At 41.4% G+C, this 12,309-nt stretch overlaps 1 protein-coding gene and 1 long non-coding RNA gene across 3 annotated transcripts in view; one reads left to right on the top strand and one right to left on the bottom strand.

Moving 5' to 3' along the window:
* LOC142767235 (uncharacterized) overlaps positions 1-12,309 on the top strand; it is a 112,146-nt gene that overhangs the window by 99,497 nt on the left and 340 nt on the right. The gene's annotated exons all lie outside the window — the stretch shown is intronic.
* LOC119179002 (chloride channel protein 7) overlaps positions 9,592-12,309 on the bottom strand; it is a 59,238-nt gene continuing 56,520 nt past the window's right edge. For both annotated transcript variants that reach the window (XM_075868507.1, XM_075868508.1), the window contains exon 23: positions 9,592-11,081. In XM_075868507.1, the coding sequence (XP_075724622.1) occupies positions 10,983-11,081 (99 nt within the window). In that variant the 3' untranslated portion in view covers positions 9,592-10,982. The remainder of the gene's footprint in view (positions 11,082-12,309) is intronic.

The raw sequence follows: 12,309 nt of genomic DNA, 5'->3' as shown, positions 1-12,309 counted from the left end.
CTAGCACTAGCCTCCACAAAAGCCGAAGTCGTGATCAGCGATCTCAAACCGCTGTTCAAAATCATGCCAAGAGAAGGATCTCACCGGAAGCGCTAAGAATTCTGGCTAACTTTTGCGACGAGCGGGTAGTTCATATTATATGGGCACCTGCTCGCTCCTCCCTCCCCGGAAACGAAATCGCGCACGACCTGCATGGCTCGAGAACTGGCCGGCCGAACAGGCGCAGCGCGAAGTCCGGGGACGGAGAGAGACCGCATGATTAGTTGTGAAGAGATCACAAAACACTAGAGGCTATGAAGGGTCCGATTCCCCCCGGAACAAGCAGCAGGCGACGGCATAGCGCCTCTTACAAACCAACACTTTCTCGAACCCGGTAACTTTTCACTACATCTACCCAGAGATATACTCAGATTTGTGTAAGTTCAGCAATCAAAGGGCGGATCTCAATCATATTTGTGGGCTTGCCTCTCAGTGACAGGGCAGTATAAAAAATACAGCAATGGAGACGATAGTTATAGCGCGAAAACAAAACGACGATACAGAGACAAGAAGGACACGAAAGACACGAGCGCTCGTGTCTTTCGTGTCCTTCTTGTCTCTGTGTCATCGTTTTGTTTTCGCGCTATAACTATCGTCATGCCATACCAACTAGCCCAAGCTGCCACACTTCTAAGCAATGGAGAGCAGTGGGAGACCGCACTGCTAAGCACAGCCCCGGAAGTGCAACTCGACGTCTTTCTGCAAGCCGAGGATGCCGCCAGAGCGCAAGGACTCATGGCTGCCACCAAGGAAAGGAAACAATTCTTCCACATCTTGACGTTTTTTTTTTTTGCTTCAATAAACTTATTTCCTCCTCCTCTTACCTTAATGCAGTAGTGGGTATCAAGTAAGTGCGCTTGCAGGAGTTACCCAATGCGAGTTTAAAAAAGGCTCTGATAGGCCGTTCTTCTAGCTTCTGTGCGCTTCACCTTCAGCGCAGAACTGGCGTTTATATATATATATATATATATATATATATATATATATATATATATATATATATATATATATATATATATATATATATATATATATATATATATATATATATATATATATATATATATATATATATATATATATATATATATATATATATATATATATATATATATATATTACCGACACAGTTGCTTGCTGCACTAAATTATATTTATTTATTGCGCAAGTCCATAAATGGGCGTGTGGTCACTGGGTACATTGTGAGGCCCATCGAACCGGCGCACCTGTCGCATGGATTTATCGCCAAATCTGTCGTTATTACGACCCAAAAGCTCGTTAAGACCTGTCAACTCACGTTTCATGACATCGTTCGTCATTTTCTCCTTTGATCTTTATCTTTTGTTTTTCGTACCAGTGCTTAAAAACGTACTTAGCACCATGGCTGGCAGTTCAGTAGAATACTGCCGACACCACTTCCGGTTCAGCTCTGTCGCTGAATATGAGCTAGGTTGGAGCAATAAAGGGACCCTACAACACTCATCGAGCATTGCCAGAAAATGCTGCTGATCACAGTCGGGGCTCCTGGGAGCATGTGAGCCAGTTATTATAGCGCAGAGCGGCCTGGAGTTTGCAAGTATAGGTGTTCCAATCAGTTAGAAATCAGCCGCTTCTCTTCAGGAATGATACCATAAACACAAATGAACGCGCTATATACGTAGTCCAGGGCTATTGCTTGATTTGAGAATTGCGAGCTCCATAGTTACCGTGGCAGCCACGGGTTTCCATGACGCGCCAGAACTCGAGTTCAATCGCATTGAAGGTAAGGAGCACATTCGAGAGAAGAAAAAAAAAATCGCAGATCCCACGTACTGAATCGGCGTTACGCGAAGCATGCGGAGAGAAGGTGACCGTGCTGTAAGTTGTGTATTGAGCGATATGCGTTATGAAGTGACGCTAAACATCTGTACAAGTGTCGCACGCACAGACATATGTTGAACAGTTGTAGATGTTTATATAATCAGTTGGCACTTGTGCAATGATGCCTAAGGAACACGAGTATTAGCAATACCAAAAGCTATAGGCTGATACTAAGCCTGGGAGTCACGAAATCAACTTCAGCACATGACACCTATAACTACAATTCGCGATAACCCGACGTGACGGCTGCATCATAGGAGTACATATGTAATTCTTAAAAATCGGATAGCCACCACTGCAACCACAATTGGCGCATCACGAGCATTGGTCTGTTTGAAAAGTACTTCCGATACCTGGCGTGGCTCTGTGGTAGAATGATAGATTGCCACGCAGAATGCTGGGTATCGATGCCTTCTGGGATTCTGACATTCGTCGGGTCAACGCTGCTGAGGTTTCCCTTAACGCTCACGCGTTAAAATTATCCATGTTTAACTGTTTTCGTCGTCCCTTGGTAGATACTAAGCGTCAATCACCTACGGCACATGCCCTTATACTATAGTGGCGCATACCCGCCTGCGGGTATGTGCAACTACCTGGCGAAAGTGTTTGACGACGTACGTGACGGGAGTGGAACAATATTCGTGTCTTAGCCAGCGCGTTATATGCGTCAAACCATCTTACCCTTCCATACTAATTTTGGTTCACGCCAATGTAGGGTGATCAAGGGAGCACCCAGACGTAATTAGATAGATAGATAGATAGATAGATAGATAGATAGATAGATAGATAGATAGATAGATAGATAGATAGATAGATAGATAGATAGATAGATAGATAGATAGATAGATAGATAGATAGATAGATAGATGGATAGATAGATAGATAGATAGATAGATAGATAGATAGATAGATAGATAGATAGATAGATGGATAGATAGATAGATAGATAGATAGATAGATAGATAGATAGATAGATAGATAGATAGATAGATAGATAGATAGATAGATAGATAGATAGATAGATAGATAGATAGATAGATAGATAGATAGATAGATAGATAGATAGATAGATAGATAGATAGATAGATAGATAGATAGATAGATAGATAGATAGATAGATAGATAGATAGATAGATAGATAGATAGATAGATAGATAGATAGATAGATAGATAGATAGCATTTAAAAAGGGGGGAAGACTTGTGAACGGAATTGTTCGTGGTGAGCGCTGACGAACGGGTGTAGTTTTTTTTTTTTTTTTTTTTTTTGCCCCACCTGTTTTTTTCGCACCTGCGTAGATTTCTGCGTACACACTGGTACGAGTAGAAAGAGAAAGCGCGCGCTTGGAACGAGCGCAAATCACCGTATCTCCGCTCGTACCTGACGGATTCTCAAAATTTTTTGCGGCAGTTGATTCATGAGGCAATGAACTTTTTTTGCTGAAGCCATTCGACCAATAATCGAAGAAGTGTAGCGGGACACCTTTTTAGGAGGTATCGGCCATGAATAGCTTCGTCATACGCTTCTTGTTTCTTTCAAAATACAGGAAGAAAAAGTCACATAGTTTATGATGCATTCTCCCAGACACAACCATTGGGTAAATAAAGTTTATGAAACTCAACTTCCAACTACTCAACTCCCAAGTTTAACTTGGGACTTCTAACTCCCAACTTTATTAAACTCAACTCCCAACAAAACTCGAACATGAAAGTCAGGCACGTTTTTCATCTAACTCGGTCCAGGGAACATTTACACACACAAGTGTTCTCAGAGCAGCCAGTCGTCTGGTCAGTGCCGATAGCGTCCCCTGCACATGCCTCAAGTTTCGTACACTCCTCATTACTGCACCAACTATTCATAATTATTGTTTGCTCCCTCTCGACTTAATAACGACCATAAATCTGGTAGAGCTCGTTCAGGTGTTTCCATTAAATGTAACACAGCTGCGATTAATACCATGCCCGGTGCAGTCGTTAAATTGTGCCTGCCGGTGGGCCCGTCGACTTGGGCCAACGCCTTCACCGACACGATCCTTCTCTACAAACAACGGTGAATTGCTTACCTTTCGTTCTACTGCGGCGTTTTATTTTCGTGCAAGACGCAGAAAATTATGGGCTTTGTTCAGTGGGTCTGTAGTTTGTTATGCAGTATAGGAAGTGGGTCCCGGAAAAGAGAGTGAACAGAGGAGAAAGGAAGAAGGCCCGGATATGGAGGTGCAACAAAGGGACAGCCTGTGTTATTATGGGCAACCACGCAAAGCAACAGTCTCTTTCTGCAGCGAACGAACGTAGAGCTTCCTTTCAATTATCTCTCAAAAGCATCAAAGAAAATGGATTGAATGGCTGCAGAAGAAGCGATATGCTGAATAAATTAAAGCGAGAGTATGCACTTATTATTGCTAAGACATCTATTGATTTTACTAAAGGCACTAGTGATTATTTATTGCCATTGTTTTTTGAGTGCATGTTTATCCCCCGACGCCCATTGTGGGAAATTAGGTAGGCAGTTTCCGATTACTGGTGAAGTTCGCAAGAACGTATTGCCTCGTAAACATCTGCCCTGTAAACAGAAGCTGCAGTTGAATATTGTTTGCTGGCAATTGTCTGTAAAACGATCATAATCACGGAATCGAAAGTTTTCTTCGAAATACATCAGAGCAAGCATACCACCTAGACACTAGATATATTGCGGCCCCTTTTCAATTATTGCGTTTCCAGAATTCAACTGCTGGAATGCTCCAGCATGGGGCATTCTTTTCTTTTTTAAATGGTGGTGTTTTTGTCTGGTGAAGGAAGAAAATAACATACGTGGAGTACGTGGAGATCAATGGCAGAAAAAAATATGTCCCCAATAACGAACAATATTAATGAGAACTAACAGACAATTACGCAGAAGAACGTGTCGGGGATGATAATTACAGCAGTAATTACTTCTAAAAACATCTATTCTTTTCTCCGCGTAATTGTCAGTCAGTTATCATTATTATTGTGTCTAAAAAAGAAAACGAGCCCTCAAAAATTTACCCTTCTTTCCTTCATTCATAAGTAAAGGACAAGAAAGACGAATTGGTTAGAAAACAAACAGCTCTTTTACACATCTTGGCAGCAACCCAGGAAAAGAAATGGACATGAGCAGGGCATCTAGCGCGTAGGCTAGATAACCACTGGTCATCATGGTGAGACAAGCGCGCGAGGGATAGACAAAAAGTGAGTGGACCGATGAGATTAAAAACTTACATGGCAGCAGCAAGCACAGAAACGAGTTGATTGCTGAAATGGGGACGCTTTTGTATTGAAGTGGACATATTCAATCTTAAACTTCTGGCACGGCTCTGAATGCTGATAACCTATTCTATCTTCCTACGCATAATTGTATTCATTAGTGTCGGACGCTATACGCAGCGTCGGTAGAAGTGTTGTGTTTGTTTTTTTTTTCAACTAAAATTGGCTCATTCTTCTTAAAGCAGAGCATCTAATACGAGAATACTAACGTATGTTTCTCACGATGACTGACGTCTGCCGGAAATGCTAGCTTGCTTGGGCGCAGAAATGCTTTGTCATTGCTAGAATAGAACATTCTTTTAGGATGATTATATATATATATATATATATATATATATATATATATATATATATATATATATATATATATATATATATATATATATATATATATATACCAGGTTCTTTGAACGTCATTCGCTTCCACGAAAGTTTCGTCGCCCCTTTTTTGCCTATATATATATATATATATATATATATATATATATATATATATATATATATATATAATGTGTGTGTGTCATTTACATTTCATAAAAACATGTCTCGTCATAGCACTTTTGCCATACAGACATTTAATTAAATGGCTGCAACAAACCCCTACGTCATATTGTTGTAAATGACTTTTTGCGTGACATGATTTGCGCATGAAGACCAGTCGCATATGTTCGTCATGCTAACTGAAGCGGCCGCAAGAGCACAAAGACAGTAGCGCAAAATTGTGTGGTTCATCAAATGAATGTTTTAGTACTTTCACATTATGACCTGCATTTATATTTGCAATATAGTCATGTTATGCCATACTAATATTGGTGCAGATTGTGTTAACGAAACGACCAGGAAAGCACGAATTTGTAGTCGGACGAACGGACGGACGGACGGACGGACGGACGGACGGACGGACGGACGGACAGACAGACAGACAGACAGACAGACAGACAGACAGACAGACAGACAGACAGACAGACAGACAGACAGACAGACAGACAGACAGACAGACAGATAGATAGACAGACAGACAGACAGATAGATAGATAGATAGATAGATAGATAGATAGATAGATAGATAGATAGATAGATAGATAGATAGATAGATAGATAGATAGATAGATAGATAGATAGATAGATAGATAGATAGATAGATAGATAGATAGATAGATAGATAGATAGATGCAAACGCTACATGCTGCGCAGTTCGCCTTCGTTTATCGTGTTAGTACGCGTGCGCGTAAGTGTACGCGATCGAAATTGCCGCTATTTCTTTCTTAGTCAGATACAGAACAATGGCATGCTTTATACAGGGTTACAGAAGCACACGCGATGAGTAAAACATGCGTTACTCCACGTAAAATCAACACTGATCAGCCGCAGTTTAAGCCGCGTTGGACCGCTTATATGGCGGCCGGCCAGACGGTCGCGGTACTTTCCCTGACTTTATGTTCCCTGATCTACTCTGCTTTCTTCTAATCTTTTAAGGTTGCACCTATTATTTTCCTTTCCATCGCTCGCTGTATTGTCCTCGATATATGCTGTAAGGCCCCAGGTTTCTGCTCCGTCGGTATGTACCGGCGAGGTGCAGCTGTTTTATCCTCTTGAGGGATAGTGGTAGACTACCATTCATGATTTGAGAATGTTTGCCGAATGCGCTCCATACCATCCTTATTCTATTTATTGCACACTCATGGTTCACCTCCGCGGCTACTACGTGTCCTAAGACGTAATCATTTACAACTTCAAGTGTCTCGCCACTTTTTTTTTTTGTTATTGCAATGCGCTGTTTACTGCCGGAACTGTAGCACATTAGTTTTATGCATATTAATTTTCAGACCTCTTCAGCTTTCCGTGTCCAGTTCAGTAATCATGAGCTGCTAATCGTCCCTCGAGTTACTTATCAAACTCTTCCCAATCTAGTGCGCCGAGAACCTTCGGTAAACACGCAGTGAAAAGCATTGGAGAGATCATCTCTCTCTGCCTTACACCCTTCCATATTGGGATTCGGTTGCTTACTTTATGGAGGATTATGGTGGCTGTAACCCGGTGTAGATTTCTTTCACTATGTTTATTTACGCTGCGCTCACGCATTGATTCCAAAGTACTTGCATTACTGATATTTCGAGCGAATTAAAACCCTCGTAACCTATATGAACGTATGCATATGAGTTTGTTGAATTCCACGCATTTTTTATCATCCAATTGCTAGTATGAATATGGTCTATTTTTTCTCGTACAAAATCTTGCATGGTCCTTTGGTTGATTAAACTCTAATGTCGTCCTAGTTCTATGAACTATTATTTTTGTAAATAGTTTGTAGACAACGGACAGTAAGCTCTTGTACCTGCAATTTTTCAAGACCTTGACGTCGCTTTTCTCATGAATTAAGAATATGTTGGCATTCTTCCAAGAATTTGGTACCCTTCTCATCAGACACAGTTTGTATACAAGGTGGCCAGTTTTCCCAACATAATCTCGCCACCGTTCTTCAACAGGTCTGATGTTACCTTATCCTCACCAGCCGCTATGCCTCTTTGCGTTCCCCCTAGGGCTTTCTTTCTTTACTTCTCGAGACGTTACTTGTTGGGTGTCAGATTCCTCACGGCTATTACTGCTTTTTACAATATCATTCTCGCTGTCTCAGCTGCTGTAGAGATAACTAGTTATTAATTGTAGTCGGACTCTCTCTCATTATAGGGATCATTTCCCAAATATTCCACTCGTGACGCACGTCCTGTGATACATTTAGCTTAATTTTTGTGTGTGTGTGTGTATATATGTATATATATGTGTGTGCGTGTGCATTTTATATATATATATATATTTTTTTCTTGCTGCTGTACCTTCACACACGTCAATGTTTATTACGTGTCACCATTGGATGCTTTATTATGTATCTGTATTTCTTTTGTGTTCAACTCAGTGTTAATGGACTGTTGCCTTTCTGCATTTCGAAATCGTTATCTCCCCCCTACACTAATGCCCTTCGCGGGCGCTGTTGGTAATTAATTATTTCGTGATAACGCACTGCTGTTGGTACTATTGCCACTTTAGACGTAACTTTCATTTGCCTTCAGTACCTTTAAGGCCTCACCATGTCTGTCCGTCCGGAATCCTTCGGCTCCGTAGTGCACAGTCGAAGCGCAGATGCACCGTCTGTGCAGCGCCGCGCGAAAAACCTCATTGATCAACTCTGTTGGAGCACACTGTCCGTGCGTCTGTCTGTCCATCTGCCCGTACGTCTATCGATCATTTGTGCTAGTTGCCGAGTTCAACAAGCACAAGAACATTGGCGAGAGGTACTGGGATCGATACCCAGCACCTCCACCAATATGTTACGGGGTCAGTGACTTATGTATAAACGCAATTACAGAGGAACAACCTCAGGTGAGAATCACAATGGCTGATTGGCACACTCGCGCGTGTCAGCTGATTCTATCCTTCATCTTCCTTTACTTCGTAACAACATACATTGTCGACCTCAAGGCCTAGCTTTGCTAACCTGTCATTATTCACTTCGTGGAGATGCGCGAGTTTTTGTAGATTAAGCTACACTGGCTCTGGTGGAGCAGTTTCACGTGGCTTACCGTGAGCAGTTTTGCACAAATGCGAAGAGCAGTGACATCACACGCTACACAGCTAATGCGCCAGAGAAGGCCTGGAAGCTCCTGGGGTGACGTGTCACTAGTGGGCTGGCGCTTGACTCGTGTGAAGCCGCTCCGTCCGTAGCCCATGCTATGTATATCCTGGCATAGTTGGGCAAAGCCACAGCTAATTTTTTTTGTGTCCAGGTTCGGCATGATAGCTGAGCAGCACGTATCCCATCTACGCTGCTTGCAATCTCTAGGAAACGTCTGCGATAGTATGTCGAGGCTGACAATCCTGTTATGAAGGCTGTCAGCGCAGCAGTAGCTAAGCACCTTCTTCCGCCACAACAAACGATTTAAAACCGAGGATTGATTGCAGAACAACATGCGCCATACTAAGAGATAAATTTCATCAACGTTTCAGGCGCGCCACGATTGCAAGCGAGTACCCTTGCGGCTGCTGCAGCTGTGAGCGAGTGGGTGTAACAAAAATTGTTTTGCAGTTTTTACCGGTGGCCACCAGGTACAACTGAAAATCACTGAAAAAGATTATATTTCTTATTTTTTTACTTCAAATCAGTTTGTCGTATTTCCAAATTTTAGAAGTTAATCACTTACACTGCTGAGAAACACCGTCCACACTGTGTAGCCGGTACTGATGAGACACAACTCTTTTGCATCCCTTTTGTCATTCCTGCCCACCTCTATAGCTTTATCTTGCTCACACAAAGCACAAGCGATGGCAAAGTGTGTTATGCAGCTGTAATCTTTTGCAATGCACAATGTAACAAAGAACCTGTATGCATGAAATCAAGGTGCACTGCACGCTGAAAGTTCATGGGGCAAAACAGTAGATACTTTATATAACATATGTACAAATAACAGTGCATGCTCCTCGAGTTGTGTACACAGGTAAATGTACAACCAATAATGAAAAATATAGAAGACATGCCTTAATTAAAATAAAGTACATTTGAATAAGGTCTGCGAAGTTCGGTCAACAAAACTACGTCGAAAAAGAAAGAAGCGGCAATTCTAGCAAGGTCCTCAGTCATCAGTTGAATTTACAACTGGATTCACAATCCTTAGTCATTTGCAAATGTATTCTATTAGACAAGAATACGCTGTCACTGACTCACAGATGACTATAAAGTCCAACATGAAACATATTACAAATAACCAATCATTACAAATAAGAAATAACCAGTCATATTACAAATAAGCAGTCATTATAAGAGGGTACGTACAAATAGAACACAACATGAAAAATCACCATCAATGATCAACAATCAAATAAACAATGATCTATGTTCATTGGGATATTGTAATTTGCTTTGACAGTGCTCACAATTTCTTTATAAAGAAAAGAGAATATAGAATCAGTGGGGATGTCAAATGCAACAATGAATAAAACACAACCTACCTTGAAATATACAGAGGAACTGAGAATTTGCATAATAACAAACTAAATGTGCAAAATAGGAGACTAGAATGCTGCATTTCAGTCATCAAAGCTTCAGTTTCACCTTTTTGCTAGTTTTAGTAGTGGTACACCCATGACAAGTATTATATGTTTCTCCTGCAGTGAAAAAGGCATACACAGATGAAACAGGTCGAATGATAAAAGCTTTCAGATTGGTGATCAAAAGCAAGTGTCAGGCCTTATTTATAACTTATATTAATGGCACAGAACAACGATTCATAAACGACCATTCAGCATTACATAAGCATAGATTGTTAAAATCTGAGTATAAGAGCTCAGACGTTGTATAGAAGATAGACATACACTCTCCATTGGTGTTTGCCAAGCGATGTTCATACAGATATTCGAGGTTTCTGAAAACCTTCCATTCAGTTCATACTAATAAACACAAGTGCTCAGTGAATAACCACAGCAGTTATTTCACACTGCACAATCACATTTGTGCTATTTGTATGCCGCTTAAGCAGGATTAGTATAAAAAATAACTTGTATGCACCTTCAAGAGCCCAGAGGGCTCGATCTCTTCAAAATTCTGCAGTCTGTGCACATTTCCGCAACATGCTATTCTTGAGAGTGGAGAATGTCACAACAGCGTTGATGTGCAGTGCCGGCCGTTTCCAGCCGTAGGTGAAAGTGTCATTGAATTGAACAGACTGACTGGACGTCGAGAGTCTTGATACACCACGAACCCACTTGTAGCACACAAAGATCACAACATAGAGTCTTTTGCATGGAGACACTATCAGCCGTGAGATATGTGCAGCTCCTCCATACCCAGTCGGCCGTAGAGGCTTGTCATGCGGTATCGGGCGAGGTCCTTGCGCGTAACAATGCCAACGACCTGGAAGATGAAAACATTTCCAATATTTTACGACACTTGTAACAGCAAAGCAGTTTAAGTCAGTTGCGAAAACTATGGTGTCTTCAAAAAGCTTCATCAGCATGAGCATAACTGTGCCACAGTAATTGGGCAAATCCCACTACAAACGATTGGTCCACTAAAAATTTTAAAGGCAGCAAACGGGAGGCAAAAATTAATAAAATTTTTAGACAGATGCAACCAGTAATTTAGATGAGCTTTAATAAACCACTGTGATTAACCCACTGATAAACACAATGGCCGCACGCTTCAGCACAGCTGAAGATGATTCAGTGGTAGAAACTAGAGAATAAAAAGGAACAGGAAAGGCAGCAATGGCTGCGAAAAGACCCCCCTATGTGATGGACTGTGCCTGTGCATCTATAGGAGGTGCGAGCGCTTTGCTTCAGCTGGAGTTTCTGTCTCTGTAATTTAGATATCCATGTCGTGTCTGTGACTCTATGTGGTTTAACTTGAACCTCTCTGCGCTGACAATTAACGTATGAACAACCTAGCATCACCTAGCTAAAGTCTGTTAAAGACCTAGAAGCAACCTAGGAACAACCTGTATCCCGCAGCTAAGGCCTATAAATGGTCTAGAAGCAACCAACCTAATCTTCAGAATCATCCAGCTTCCCTATTTCAAGCTTGTCATGACTTAGTTTCAAGCTTCACCATTTATAAGTTATTTATCTATTTATTTATTTATTAAATTTGTTCATATATTTACGTATTTACTCATATATTTACACATGCTGCTCCCCATGGAGAGATCTTTGCAAGTTGGGAATTACAATCAAGAGTAGCGCAAATGAAAAATAGGGCAGGCCTTTTTAGCAGTATATATTCTTGCCACTCTGTGAAATAAAGTTAGTTGGAAGTCAGCGCTCTTTCTGTCTACCCTGTCCTTTTTCCTTTGTTCGCGCGCTGAAAGATCTTGCAAATATGACTACGCACCAACTAGCCCAAGCTTCCACTCTTGTGAGGCATACAACGTTGAGTAAAAACATTGTACAATGCTTGAGCTTCACTTCAGGAGTTAATAAGCCCAGTTCCCTTCTTAATCGGCTTGCTTTGCTTCGAGGTAGACACCTCAACCATGGTGCAAGAGAAGGAACGTCTATGCGAGTAACAGGGCTGTTTAAAACTGTCCTACCAAGTCTAGTGTACGAATGGATGCGAAGTGCTCACTGAGCCACGATTCTAGTGT

This window comes from Rhipicephalus microplus, chromosome 7 (assembly GCF_043290135.1).
Source record: "Rhipicephalus microplus isolate Deutch F79 chromosome 7, USDA_Rmic, whole genome shotgun sequence".
NCBI lineage: Eukaryota > Metazoa > Arthropoda > Arachnida > Ixodida > Ixodidae > Rhipicephalus > Rhipicephalus microplus.
This window is presented reverse-complemented; position numbering and strand designations above follow the sequence as displayed.